Source organism: Solanum lycopersicum, chromosome 11 (genome assembly GCF_036512215.1).
Source record: "Solanum lycopersicum chromosome 11, SLM_r2.1".
NCBI classification, from domain to species: Eukaryota; Viridiplantae; Streptophyta; class Magnoliopsida; order Solanales; family Solanaceae; genus Solanum; species Solanum lycopersicum.
The window spans coordinates 2,015,343-2,027,879 of NC_090810.1; the positions used below are offsets into that span (position 1 = coordinate 2,015,343).

At 29.9% G+C, this 12,537-nt stretch overlaps 3 protein-coding genes across 3 annotated transcripts; 2 read left to right on the top strand and 1 right to left on the bottom strand.

The window, feature by feature from the left end:
* The first annotated feature begins 512 nt into the window (after positions 1 to 512).
* Positions 513 to 1,490, top strand: LOC101266780 (uncharacterized). The gene has a single exon (XM_004249914.5). It carries the CDS (start codon positions 684 to 686, stop codon positions 1,278 to 1,280), a length of 597 nt encoding a protein of 198 aa, XP_004249962.1. The 5' UTR covers positions 513 to 683; the 3' UTR covers positions 1,281 to 1,490.
* Positions 1,491 to 4,032: 2,542 nt separating this feature from the next.
* LOC101266472 (ferredoxin, root R-B2) lies at positions 4,033 to 4,461 on the bottom strand. Its single transcript, XM_004249913.5, has one exon. The coding sequence runs from the start codon at positions 4,459 to 4,461 to the stop codon at positions 4,033 to 4,035; it is 429 nt and encodes a 142-aa protein (XP_004249961.1).
* A 3,663-nt stretch (positions 4,462 to 8,124) lies between these two features.
* On the top strand, positions 8,125 to 11,752 carry LOC101267077 (iron-sulfur assembly protein IscA-like 1, mitochondrial). The gene is made up of 3 exons (XM_004249915.5): positions 8,125 to 8,394; positions 10,367 to 10,484; positions 11,345 to 11,752. Exons 1-3 carry the CDS (start codon positions 8,253 to 8,255, stop codon positions 11,454 to 11,456), a joined length of 372 nt encoding a protein of 123 aa, XP_004249963.1. The 5' UTR covers positions 8,125 to 8,252; the 3' UTR covers positions 11,457 to 11,752.
* The last annotated feature ends 785 nt before the right edge of the window (positions 11,753 to 12,537 follow it).

Here is a 12,537-nt window from a genome sequence, read left to right on the forward strand (position 1 = left end):
TCTTAACTGGTTAATTAAGACATAAAATGAAATAGAGAAAGTAATATCTATTAACGTGTAAGTTTTTATCATTTAATTCTACCCCATCCCCAACCTCAACCCCACCCCGTCCCACCCCTCTCTATTTTTATTTAAACTACTATAATGTATTAATATGATTTGATGAAACTATCGCATATTAAAATTTGAAAGCTTTTAATTTTAGAATATTGATTATTTTGATTTAAGATATATAGAGTTCTATATTAGTAATAAGTTATAAATGTAATATGTATATATATATATATAAAATATAGACTAAAGTTACTAAATTCGATGAATATAACAAATATAAAGTCTATTTCTACCTTAAGCAGCCATATTATTCACGTACATGTATAACTACTAATGCATGATAACAAATATGTCATTTTCCATTTAATATATTAGTATTATTATGAAAAGATTAAATATTAGAGAAAAAAATATTTACAAGTGCTGACAAAATTCAATTTGGTCCTGTAACATGATTCGTTTGTCATTTACAAAACAATATTTTTCAATTATTGTCACTATATATCATGTGAGAAAACATGACCCATATGCCCTTGAATCTTCTTCTCTTTTTAACATATTCCCATTTTTTTCTTTCTTCTTCTCTCATTATATTCATCAAAAATTCATATTGAAATTTAAAGTAAACTATGTCTTTGCAGTCTCATCTAGATGAGAATCAGGTCTGTGCAGATATTGATCATCAAACCCTAGTTCAAGATAATGAAAATGTTATAAAATCTCCGGAGACCTTGTTAGATCTACCTCCGGAGTCTTTTTGGATCCCAAAAGACTCGGAACAAGATTGGTTCGATGAAAATGCAACGATACAACGTAAGACATCGATGAAATTAGGGTTTTTCGGAAAGTCAAATGATCATCATTCGAAATCATTCTCTCATCGTTCTTTGAATCATCATCATCAAAATCCAAAATCTTCATCTCTATTTGCTCTTCCAAAGTCTCATAAAACTAGCTCGACCGACTTAAGTCTCCGGCAAGGCAAGCAACCGAGACGTTTATTCCGAAGCCGGTCTGAACCGGGTAGGAAGGGTTCAACTAATGTAAGTGAACCGGGTTCACCTAAAGTTTCTTGTACTGGAAGAGTTAGGTCAAAGAAAGACAGAGGTGTAAGAACCGGGTTTTGGAAAAAGTTAAGAACTATTTTTAAGATCCGGTCCAGAGCAAAAAGTGTGGCTAATGTAAATGTTGAACCGGCCGGTTCTGTTGGCGTGAACCGGTCGTAGACAATTGACCGGTCAAAGTCATAGAGCGGCAGCTTATTGGGCTTTACACGTAAGCTTAATGGGCCCACTTGTTTGTCTGGTTAGGCCGTGATTTGAGGCCCAATAGGCCCATTACAAGGACTATAAATAGATGTATGGGTCCCACCATTTTGAAATTTTCTAAATTCTTTAAATTTTGTGAAATATATATATAAAAAATATATTCAATTTCGAGTTGCTTTGCATTTTGAATTAGTACTCATTATTTTGAGAAAAAAGGATAATCCACTTGTTTATACTAATGATTTGATGTATGACTTTTCTACTTTCTTCAAATTTAATATTAAAAATAGTACTCTATTATGTATGTAGAGAGTTCGCGGAAAGGTTCAAATATATCTCGTACATTTTTGGGAAATAGAACAAACATACGTTCTGAACTATCATATATGGTATGCAAATATTTTTAATCATACTTCTGAAATATTGATGTCTCTGTCGTTGAAAAACTAGAGCACATATGCCCTTTATATTAATAGACATACACACGTCATAATTTTATTTACCGATCCGATACTTATTAAATATCGGATCAACGGATAAGACTGTGTCATGTGCCTTATTTAGTCTTCCGTTAAAATGAAGGACATATATGATCTAGTTTTTGAATGACAGGGGCATCAATGTTCTAAAAGTATGACAAAAGGTATTTGCGTATCATTTACGATAATTCAAAGGTATATTTATCCATTTTCAAATATTTGATAATAGTGGACAATTGTTGGTGGCATGGGTCTATCTTATTTATTTATGTTTTGTTACATGTTGTTTTATTTATTTATTTTATCATATTATTTGCTATTACATGACTTTAAATTTTATTATTGTATGTCCTTTTCAAATTGTTTTTTTGATATATGTCATTATTTAGCTGAGGTTCGAAATAACATATCTATCTTTTCATCGATTCAATTTTTGCTTATAAAATTCACTAAGTATAATATTATTATTATTTTTGTCATCCACATCTTAGCTGGAAAATATTTTAGATGAAAGATGATAAAAAAGCCTCTTATGATACGATAGGTAAACAAAAACATATATTTTAAACCTTCTTTTTATTTCATTTTCACAATTTGTGAATTATATATTCAACTTTTGTTTTGAATTTTGAATTTAGAATTTAATACCGATTGATTTAAGATATAGGGTAATAATCCACTTGTTTATACGAATTGTTTGATAATGGCTTTCCACTTTCTGCCCATTTAATATTAAAAAATAACATTATATATGTATAGGTTGTTAGTGCAAAAGTAGCCAATGTTGAATTATGAGAAATAATAATGACTTTAGATTTGACTATAATTAAATTATTATGATCGTAAAACTAAACGTGGATATAGAAATGATTGTAAAAATAAACGTGAAAAGCTTCAGAAAATAGAAATGATTCTATAAGAATAAAAGTAGTGCTTCTAACTCATTAACCATTTTCGTATTTGAAGAGTGAATTTTTTTAAATTCATTTAATTATAATTTTTATTGATTCAGATAAGATAATTGAGATTTATAAATATATTTAAATATCATTATAATTTTTTTCGAAGAAGGAAAAAATCAAAAATTTATGTAGCTATTCTATAAATTATCATTGAAAAATTAAATTTCTACGTAACTCATCAAATTTTTTTTCCAGCTTGCTTTTGATATGGAAAAAAATGGTGGGCCACATAGAGCCTAAAATTTCTTTGATTTTGAACTCATAATGAAAAAAGAGCAACTTTCATATAGCACACTAGGTGCTAATCACTTAATGCATCGATAATTTTAATAATTATATATTTTATTTGAGTTAATTTTAGATATATTATATTTGGCTTTAATAATAGTGTACTTGCCTTAAAATATAATATATCTAACGAATATATTTTGTCATCTTTTTGCGCTCATTTCTCTTCCTCCCTCGTCCGTCTTTTTCTTTGTATTTGTGTATCACAAAACCATATGTTTGTGTACCTAGTATCAAATATATACTAATGTGTCTATATATGTAAAAAAATTTCAATGTATCAATGTTAAATTCATGTATCCAAATATAAAAGTATATTGATATATCTGGTATATCTATACATTGTATTCACTATTGATTCTAAAAGGACATTAATATATCCAATGTATATTAATATTTCCCTCTAAAGGTAGTGTATTTGTCTTAAAATACAATATATCTAGCAAATACATCTTCTTTTCTTGTTACACTCACTTCTCTTCCTTCCTCGTCCGTCTTTTCTTTGTATTTGTATTTCACGAAATCATATTTTTGTATATCTAGTATCAAATATATATATATAATGAAATTGAATTATTTTGTCAAATCTGTATTTACTGGACTTAAATAATTAACTCAATTACAATAAACCGATAATATTAATTTTTCCTTTTTGCGCTCACTTCTCTTCCTCCCTCGTCCATCTATTTCTTTGTATTGTATTTCACAAAATCAATTTTTTTTTTTATATCTAGTATCAAATATATATATATAATAAAATTGAATTATTTTGTAAATCTGGATTTACTGGACTTAAATAATTAACTCAATTACAGTTAATATCAATTTAAACCAATATATTATTTCAATGAATTTAAATGCATTTTGAAGAAAGCCAATACACTCTGTTTCTTATTTTTGCCTATTCCTGAAGCAAGTATTTTCTTCTTTCTAAAATACCATAAAAGACACGAAATGAGAGTTCACTGATCAAACAAGCACTCAATGAACTTCTTCTTCTTTGTGCGTGTGAATCACACAGTCTGATTTCGGATACGAAATGCAGGTCAGTAAATAACCTTTCTCAATCTGTTCATCGTCGAGGAATGCACCTTCGGATTGATCAACTGAACCCGAAGCTAACTGTGCTGCACAAGTGCAGCACGAGCCGGCCCTGCACGAGTAAGGCAGCTCTAAACCAGCTTCCTCTGCTGCATCGAGGATGTACTCATCATCCGAGACTTCAATTTCCTTTTCATTGCCATCAGGACTTATGATTTTGACTCTGTGTGTTGCCATTGTAATGAATTTGAACGAAGGCGGAGATTTCAATCCAAATGTTTTGGAAATAGAAGAACAGAGTGGTTTGGTAAAGATCATTGATGGTGTAACCTTGAGCAAGGAAGACGAAGGAAGGGCTATACTCGACATGTTATACCTGCGAGATATCGTAACGAGATCAAAATTAAGCTAATTCGCGCTAAAAACACATGACATATGTTGGATACATCCTAACAAACAGAGTCATAAGATTGATATTTCAAATTTTTGTTTCTTCGACCTCGAATTCAAAAGGAGTTCAGATTCTTCAAAAATATTGTTACATTATAACAATTTTTCGAAAAAGTAATACTACTTTTTGGAGGATATGATAGATATTTCTAAGAGTACGAGCAACATAAGTTTCGATTCAAGAATGAATGTTCTTTGCATTCGAAAAATCATACTACTTATGCCACAATTCACTACAAACACTTGTGTATTGACAATCAACAAGCAAAGGACAACAAAGAAAGAATAAGGTAACGCAAGTTCAAAGAAGGGAAAAAAAGACAACACAATCCTTTAAACTATATTTTACGTGGTGATCAGGAAAAGCAAAACGAAATCATGATTTGGCCTTATGTAGTGACATGGAGCCACGACTAAATTCAATTAGTTGCAGTGATATACACGATAAAAAAAAATCTTAACTCGAATTTCAACTCTAACTATTCTACTTTCAATTAACAATAACAGTAACTACACATCGCTAAACGTGTTTCAAGCTTAATCAGAAGTCTTGAATTCAATTCCAAATACGAAAAAAATTAATCGTTTTAGGAGCACCACCCTGAATGGATCTTACAGCGCGATTTAAATTTAATCGGAACTTCAATATGTATTTCGAACACCAAATAGAAAATCAAAAATGTTAACTACGTCTAAGTTCGAAACAAGTTGAAATCGACTAAATGAATACTCCTCGTTCCCTTTAAGCTACTCAAGTTATCATCACACCAAATAAAAATAAATGATCCAGTTTTCAAATTGAGTTTTCTTTTACCAAGAATAATCCTAATTTGATTAATCTAAACATTCAACAAACTAATAATTTATTTTTTGAGAAACAAATAACTCCAAGTAATTAATCAAAAGAAAACAGTACTCTATGTATATTGAGAAAGAAGGATATAATTAACTTACTGAATTAGAAGATCTGAATTTTGAACTTGAAAAAAATTGCAGAATTTTAATTAATAAAAGACCAAATAAATAGTGCTACACAGTGTGCTCACAAAATATATTTGTCATAATGTGGTGCTTTATATAGAAAAAATAAATTAAGCAGAGGAGAAAAACAATTAGGATACATGCACTTGACTCTATTTTCTTGTCCTTTCAACCCTCTATAAGGACATATTTAGGTTCTCTATTAGGACAAATTAAGTTTTTGACAATTGTTTTTTTTTATAATGTGATAATAGAACATCATCATTAATATAAATTAGTACTAAGTATTTATTTATTTTTGCAAATTTTAAAAAATTATACTTCAAATGATCGCATGATGTACAATTTTTTTGAAATATATTTGAATTTTTGATCGAAATATTGTAACAATATCGAACTTTGAAAATAATTGTTTACCCCATACTATTTAATAGTATATTCTAAAGGTATATATGTGCCCATGTGAACGTAAAAGTTATTGCACAATTATAAATGGTAATACATCCACGTAAGCATATATATTCTTTTAAAATATACAATTAAATAGTGCAGAGTAAATGATCCTCAAAATTAAAATATTTTCAAACTATTTTTTCTTAAATTTATATATGAATAAGTGACTTTTTACTAGAGTTGTCAATATGGGCTAGCTCATCGCATTCGGGCTAACTCATACAGACTTCGACATTTCACGGGTCAGGCTGGGCTAGCCCATTTTTTGAGTGGGCCAGAGAACGACCGGCCCAACCCACAAGTACGTGGGCTACAGGCTTGCCGGGCCAGCTCACTTTTTTAAAAAAATATATTATTTTTAGAATTATTAAATTAAATTATAAATTATAATTTATAAATATTATCATAAATATCGACAAAATAATATTATTAATGTTACTATTTTTAATGAAATTCACAAATAAAATTATCTTTATAATATTTATTAAAGTTTTTTTCAAGTAAAAACATAAATATCTAAATAGAAATATTAATGTAATTGTTTTGAGTTTGGACTCTATTTAATTTTAACCTTTAATATTATATTATATTTTTTAATTAATTTTTATTGGCTCACATGCGGGCCCTATCGATATTTATCAAGCCCCACAAATCAGCAGATTTATTCAGGCCGGACTAAAAATTTTTTTTTAAAAATGAACTTCAAAAATCGTAATCCAACCCTATTAAATTCCATATTAGGACAGATCAACCTAATAGACCTAGCTCATATTGACAGCTTTTACTAACTAAACGATACTACTAATTCATCCTTTTAAATTTGTAGTGTATATTAACTTTTACAAGCACTTGAAAGTAAGTTTTATTAAAAAAATAATTAATTCTGTTGTGATGGGGAATGACATATATACCATTAGTAGACATAATGAGGCAGAAATTATTTGGTGCAGATGGGACGTAAAACTATATACTATATAAAATTGTGGGAATATAATATACTATTTTTATATAATAAAATAATTATAAGAGGTGGAATCAGCCAAGTTGGTAAGTAAATTCATTGAATGGAGACAAAGAAATGAAATGTTGTGGAAAGATACATTAGTTTATGGACTTTTAAATTCATAGTTTATTCTATTGTACATAAAATGTAGAATAAATTTAATTTTCAAAATAGGAGTATCTAAAATTATTATCCTGAATTATTATTATTAAAATTTGATAGTTGCTCTTTATTTTAGATGAGATAAATTATACAAAAGTTTTGATTTACAAATAATATCTTTTTAAATTAATATTTTTGATCAAGTATGAAATAAATTTAATTTCAATACGAAGATAACTGTTGAGTTGTGTCTTTTATATTTCATATTTCTAATTACTTGTTATTTTCTTAAGTTGTATATCTAATTATTTATTTATTTTAATAAATTAAAAAAAAAGATAAACTTTTTTTACATATTATACCTTCAATTAATTTTACTTTGAAAAAAGATAGAATTTCTAGAAAAAATTAACTTTCATCAACTTTATGACTAATAGAAGTAAAATGATACAAAAAAAATATATATCCAAAATTGAAGGGCATAAATATCAACTGAAGCTAAGTTAAATGACACATGTATTATGTCTCTTATATATATATATATATGTATGTATATGTATGTATATATATATATATATATGTATATGTTTGTGAACATCCAAAACCGAAGGACATAGATGTTAGCTGCAGTCAAGTTGAAGGGCACGTTAATGTATCATATCTTATATATAGAAGAGGACACATTTATGTTTAATGCCTATAACAATCTCTTCATATCAAATTATAATACCAAATTACATATTCAAAAACTAATTCTATCTCATATTATAATGACATTTACACATAAACATATTATTTAACTCGACTCTTTAATTTTAAACACACAAGGATATAAACTTAAACTTGTATACGTATATGCAAATTTCGAAATTTACACGCTTAAGCAGCTAAAAGTCGACCGACATGTTTATACAATTGAAACCTAAAACTATAGTCATGTTAACTAATTAACTAATACATGTTTGTTTGTCCGCCCCCCAAAAAAGTAACTATCTTGAAAGTGGCTATTTTGTTAATATTATCCATAAATGAAGGCCCATCTATCCATTTCATAACAAACCCATAAACTCCCAATCGGGTCAAGCCCAAAATCCATTTACAGTATACAGCCAATTAGGTCACCTTCTTCTTCTTCTTCATCAGATTACTGTAAATTGAGAAATTTTCAGAAATGAGAAAGCAAGTATTAACGTTGACGGAAGCTGCGGCTTCCAGAGTACGGCAGCTGTTGGAACAGCGTCAGCGTTCTTTCCTTAAGCTTGGTGTCAAATCTCGCGGCTGTAACGGGTTGTCTTATACACTCAATTATGCAGGTTTTCCTTTTTTTTACATTATGTTTTTATGAATTTTTCATTATTTTTGTGTTTATTTGAGATTCTAAAATTGATCCTAAACGCGAATTGTAATTTGTAAATATAGGTTTAATTTAATGATTCATGATTGGTATATGCTGAGATGGAGTTAGGATTTTGAGTTTATGGATTGTGAACTTTTGGAAATGATAGTTTACTGGATTGATACATGTTAAGTAGATTTTTAAATGGAAATACTCATATGGGCAAAGTTATTGGGTTCTGCTGAACTTGTAGATAAGATTGTAGCTCCGCCCTTGCGGCGCCATGGTAGGTAGGGTAGGGACTGTAGAAGAAGGTTGGCAATGATGAATTTGTTTAGGAATGATTTATAGAATGTTTTGTATGATGAAATTTTTTTGCTATACTGTTACCAATTTTGGGTGTATGGTTTTGCTCTTTGTGTTGTTGGTATTTCGTACCCTCTTTGGGAAATTTCTTTTTGAGAAAAGGAAAGTTGGTTATAGATAGCATGACATAGTGATACATTTACTTTAAAACTTGTTGCTAGTGGGAGGTGACATGTACCCCGTTGAATGCTAGATGGAGGGGGGGGAGAAGTGGTGTTACGAGAGAGTTTGAAGTACTTTTCTTATATTTTGGTTTTAAGGTGATTTATGAAGTTGCTTGCAAATACAAAAAACGATAGTCATTTTAGCACAAATATATATTGCTTTACAACAGCCGTAATCATGATTTCTTTAACATCTATCAGAAATTAATACGTCGGTAGCAAATAGATTGCATAAAATCTACCCCTCTGCCGCAAGTTATATAGGGCTCTCTCCATTTGCGAGGTCCAAATGCTTGAACCATATAAATAATATACATATTATTTACACAACGTTCACTAATTTTCAAGAAAGTTCATATTACCATGTATTTATTTTTTTCTAACTTTGATGTGATATTTTCCACATTAAAATCAACCATACCTACTATATATAAATACACACTAACGTTGTAAATGCCGTCTGGTTATTAATGTCAAAAACAAATGGGAAGGAGGGAGTATTTTCCTTGACAGATTAAACAATACAGAGTCAACAAAAATGATGAAATATACTTTCTCTCAGCTTGCTCATTTGCCTAATCTAAGACCTCTGCCACCAATTTTGCCTAACATAATGGACTGATGACTTTGAAAATTGAAGATTGATCCAAAAAGAATGGTTTGGAAAATGAATACCATATTCCACTCTTTTGCCATTCTTCCAGATTTTCTTTTTGACTGTGCAAACGGTTAATTATCTGCATCTGCTAAATAAGAAATGACTTGTATCCGCAGCCCAGGGCTATGGTCTAGTGATAAGGGTTTACCTCATAATGTGTGAGTTAGGTGCATGTTACGGATGTGAACCATATTGTAGACAAAGGCTAGGTACTTGAGCAGAGAAGGGAGGAGTGGGAACACTAGCCATTGAATTTCGAACCTTGAGCCGTTGGCCCTAGGGGATTCCTCGGTTATCAAAAAAGAAATATCTTTCATCTGTTTCTGGCATAATTTGAGCTGCACTTACTGTATAATTGGTCTACTGATGATTTAATCTTTATTCACACCGCTCATCAAATGTGTGCGTTCAGGCCCGTCAAAGGTGTAATGATGGAGTTCATAATAATAGTCTACATTTACTTCGTGCTCTAAGTTCTAGACCTTACTATCAACATCTGCATAGAGCTAGTTCAACTGATTTGTACAAGCATGTCCCTACAGATTATTCTGCCGATTTATCATAATTAATTACCTTTTGAGAACTTGCCTATATTTAGCTTTATAACTGGTCTACCCTCTGTGAAATGTCTTAAAGAAAAGTTAACCATCTTGAAATTTCTTAAAAGTAAAAGTAAACCATATGTGAGATTTATCAAAGAAAAGTAAATCATACATGAAATTTCTTCTGTCACTTGCCATTGATTTACCTTGCTTGTACAGACGATAAAGGAAAATTTGACGAGTTGATTGAGGACAAGGGAGTGAAGATATTGATCGATCCAAAGGCACTTATGCATGTTATAGGTACCGAGATGGATTTTGTTGATGATAAACTCAGGTATGAGATGGTATTTCTGCTTTATACTGTACTAGTATAATTATAGTCTTATAGTCCATATGTCATTTATTCATGGTGCTACTGTTGCATTTGTAATCTTTTTCTTATGGTCACTCTTATAATCTTATTCTTAGAGCTTCCAAATCACAGGTGTCAGTACCACTATAAGTATAAGCTAAGATTAAACCAAGTTTAACTTTCTAGTTTTTCCAGTACCGTCTCATGTCGTGACATCAAGTATCTCTATGAACTAATTGCAAAGCAAGTTAATTCTTTAGTTTCTCAGTATGAATATGACATAACTTTGATATTTAGTAGGCTGAATCTTTCAGTTGCTTTTAAATTAACTTGAGAAGTAGGATTTTGCCCAGATAACCTTTGCGACTTGTGTTGTAATTTTCTCTAGATTAGCCTATCATGTACTTTCAGGACTCCACCTTAAGGAAAAATAAGGTGTAAGAGAAAAGCAATTACATTACTGATTCTCGTTTGCTTGTCATGTCTAGCTATAGTGCAGTCTTTCGACTCTCTTTACTTTCTCTCGTCTCATTGTCTGTGGTTCCTATGGGTGAGTATAAGAATATATTCTTTCAAATCTTCACCCATTATTCATGTCTCTCCTTTTTAAAATGAGAGGAATATGAACTTCATATACTGATTAGCGAGATTGAGTCAAAAAACTATATAGTTTTGTCATCTTTGTCGTTGTGAAACTGATCCACCATACTTACTGCGTGAATTATAGTAGCACTAACTTGCATCACCCATTTGCACTCAAATAGCAATCTATTCATTAACCTGGTTTATCGTTATATTTGTCTCATAAGCATCAAAACTGAAATACTTGATTTCATGAACAGATCTGAGTTCATATTTGTCAATCCAAATGCAACTGGACAATGTGGTTGTGGAGAATCTTTCATGACAACAACTAGCTCTGAAGCTGCTAAGTTGCGCGGCAAATCTAGCTGATAGCTTATTATATACTCATATTATGTACGTTAGTCGTTATATATACACTTAGAAGTGTGAGTATATATTATATAGTCGATCTGTAGTAACAAATCAACGATGTTAACAGTCAGAAATAGAAGGTTTTGTTATTTTTTCTCTTTTTTGCCCAAATCTTATGTACATCAGCTGTTGTAAAGAATAAGATTTTCTTTGCCATGGAAAGGTGAAAGTAGAACAATGAAAATCGAACTCACACTTCTGTTAGTTCATCATATTACATATATAATTATAAGTGGGAAGAGTTTTGCCCAAAATTTGATTTTCCATTTTAACTCTGCAGTTTTAATAAATATTTATTTATTATAAATTAACTTATAATCCTAGACCTAATTTTATGTGTTAGTTATTATAAGTGGACAAATATATCTCAAATTTAATATAAAAATTGTGTGGAATATTCTATTAAAAACACATTTTAAATAAATATTGTATTCTTTTACCTCATAGAGTAACATGTATGCATGTTTAATAAAAAGTAACTATTAAAAAGAAACTTGGCAAATTTTGTTTGTCTATACATTTTTTTATTATTTGGCAAATTTTCCAACTTCCCAAATACAAGAAAAAACTAGTATTTGGGCCAACTTTCATTATTTGGAAAGTTTTAGAAATTCAATTTTTACCCTTAACTTTTTATTTTACAAAAATAATATATTTATTGACACCAATCAATAATTTTTTACGTGAACACCAAAGTAGTGATGGAATATTCAATGAATATGAAAATGATGATATGGTTGTTGATGAAAGTGACGAACTATTGGCTCAGGGTAACAACATCGCTTCATCTTCCCGATCATCTGATTCGGAAATGCAAGCTCATCGAGAAGAGATTGTTCATAAAATGTGGGAAGATTATATTAAAGAATAGGTTGAACTCTTTCAGATGAGAAAGCATAGGTTCTTCAGTGATTGCAATATTTATTTCCTTTTGTTTTCTTCTCTTTTTTTTCCCGAATTTATATTAGTTGTATTTTCATTATCATGATTTGTACCAAGACCTTTTCACTATACGAATATTTACTTAATGATTTTTGTT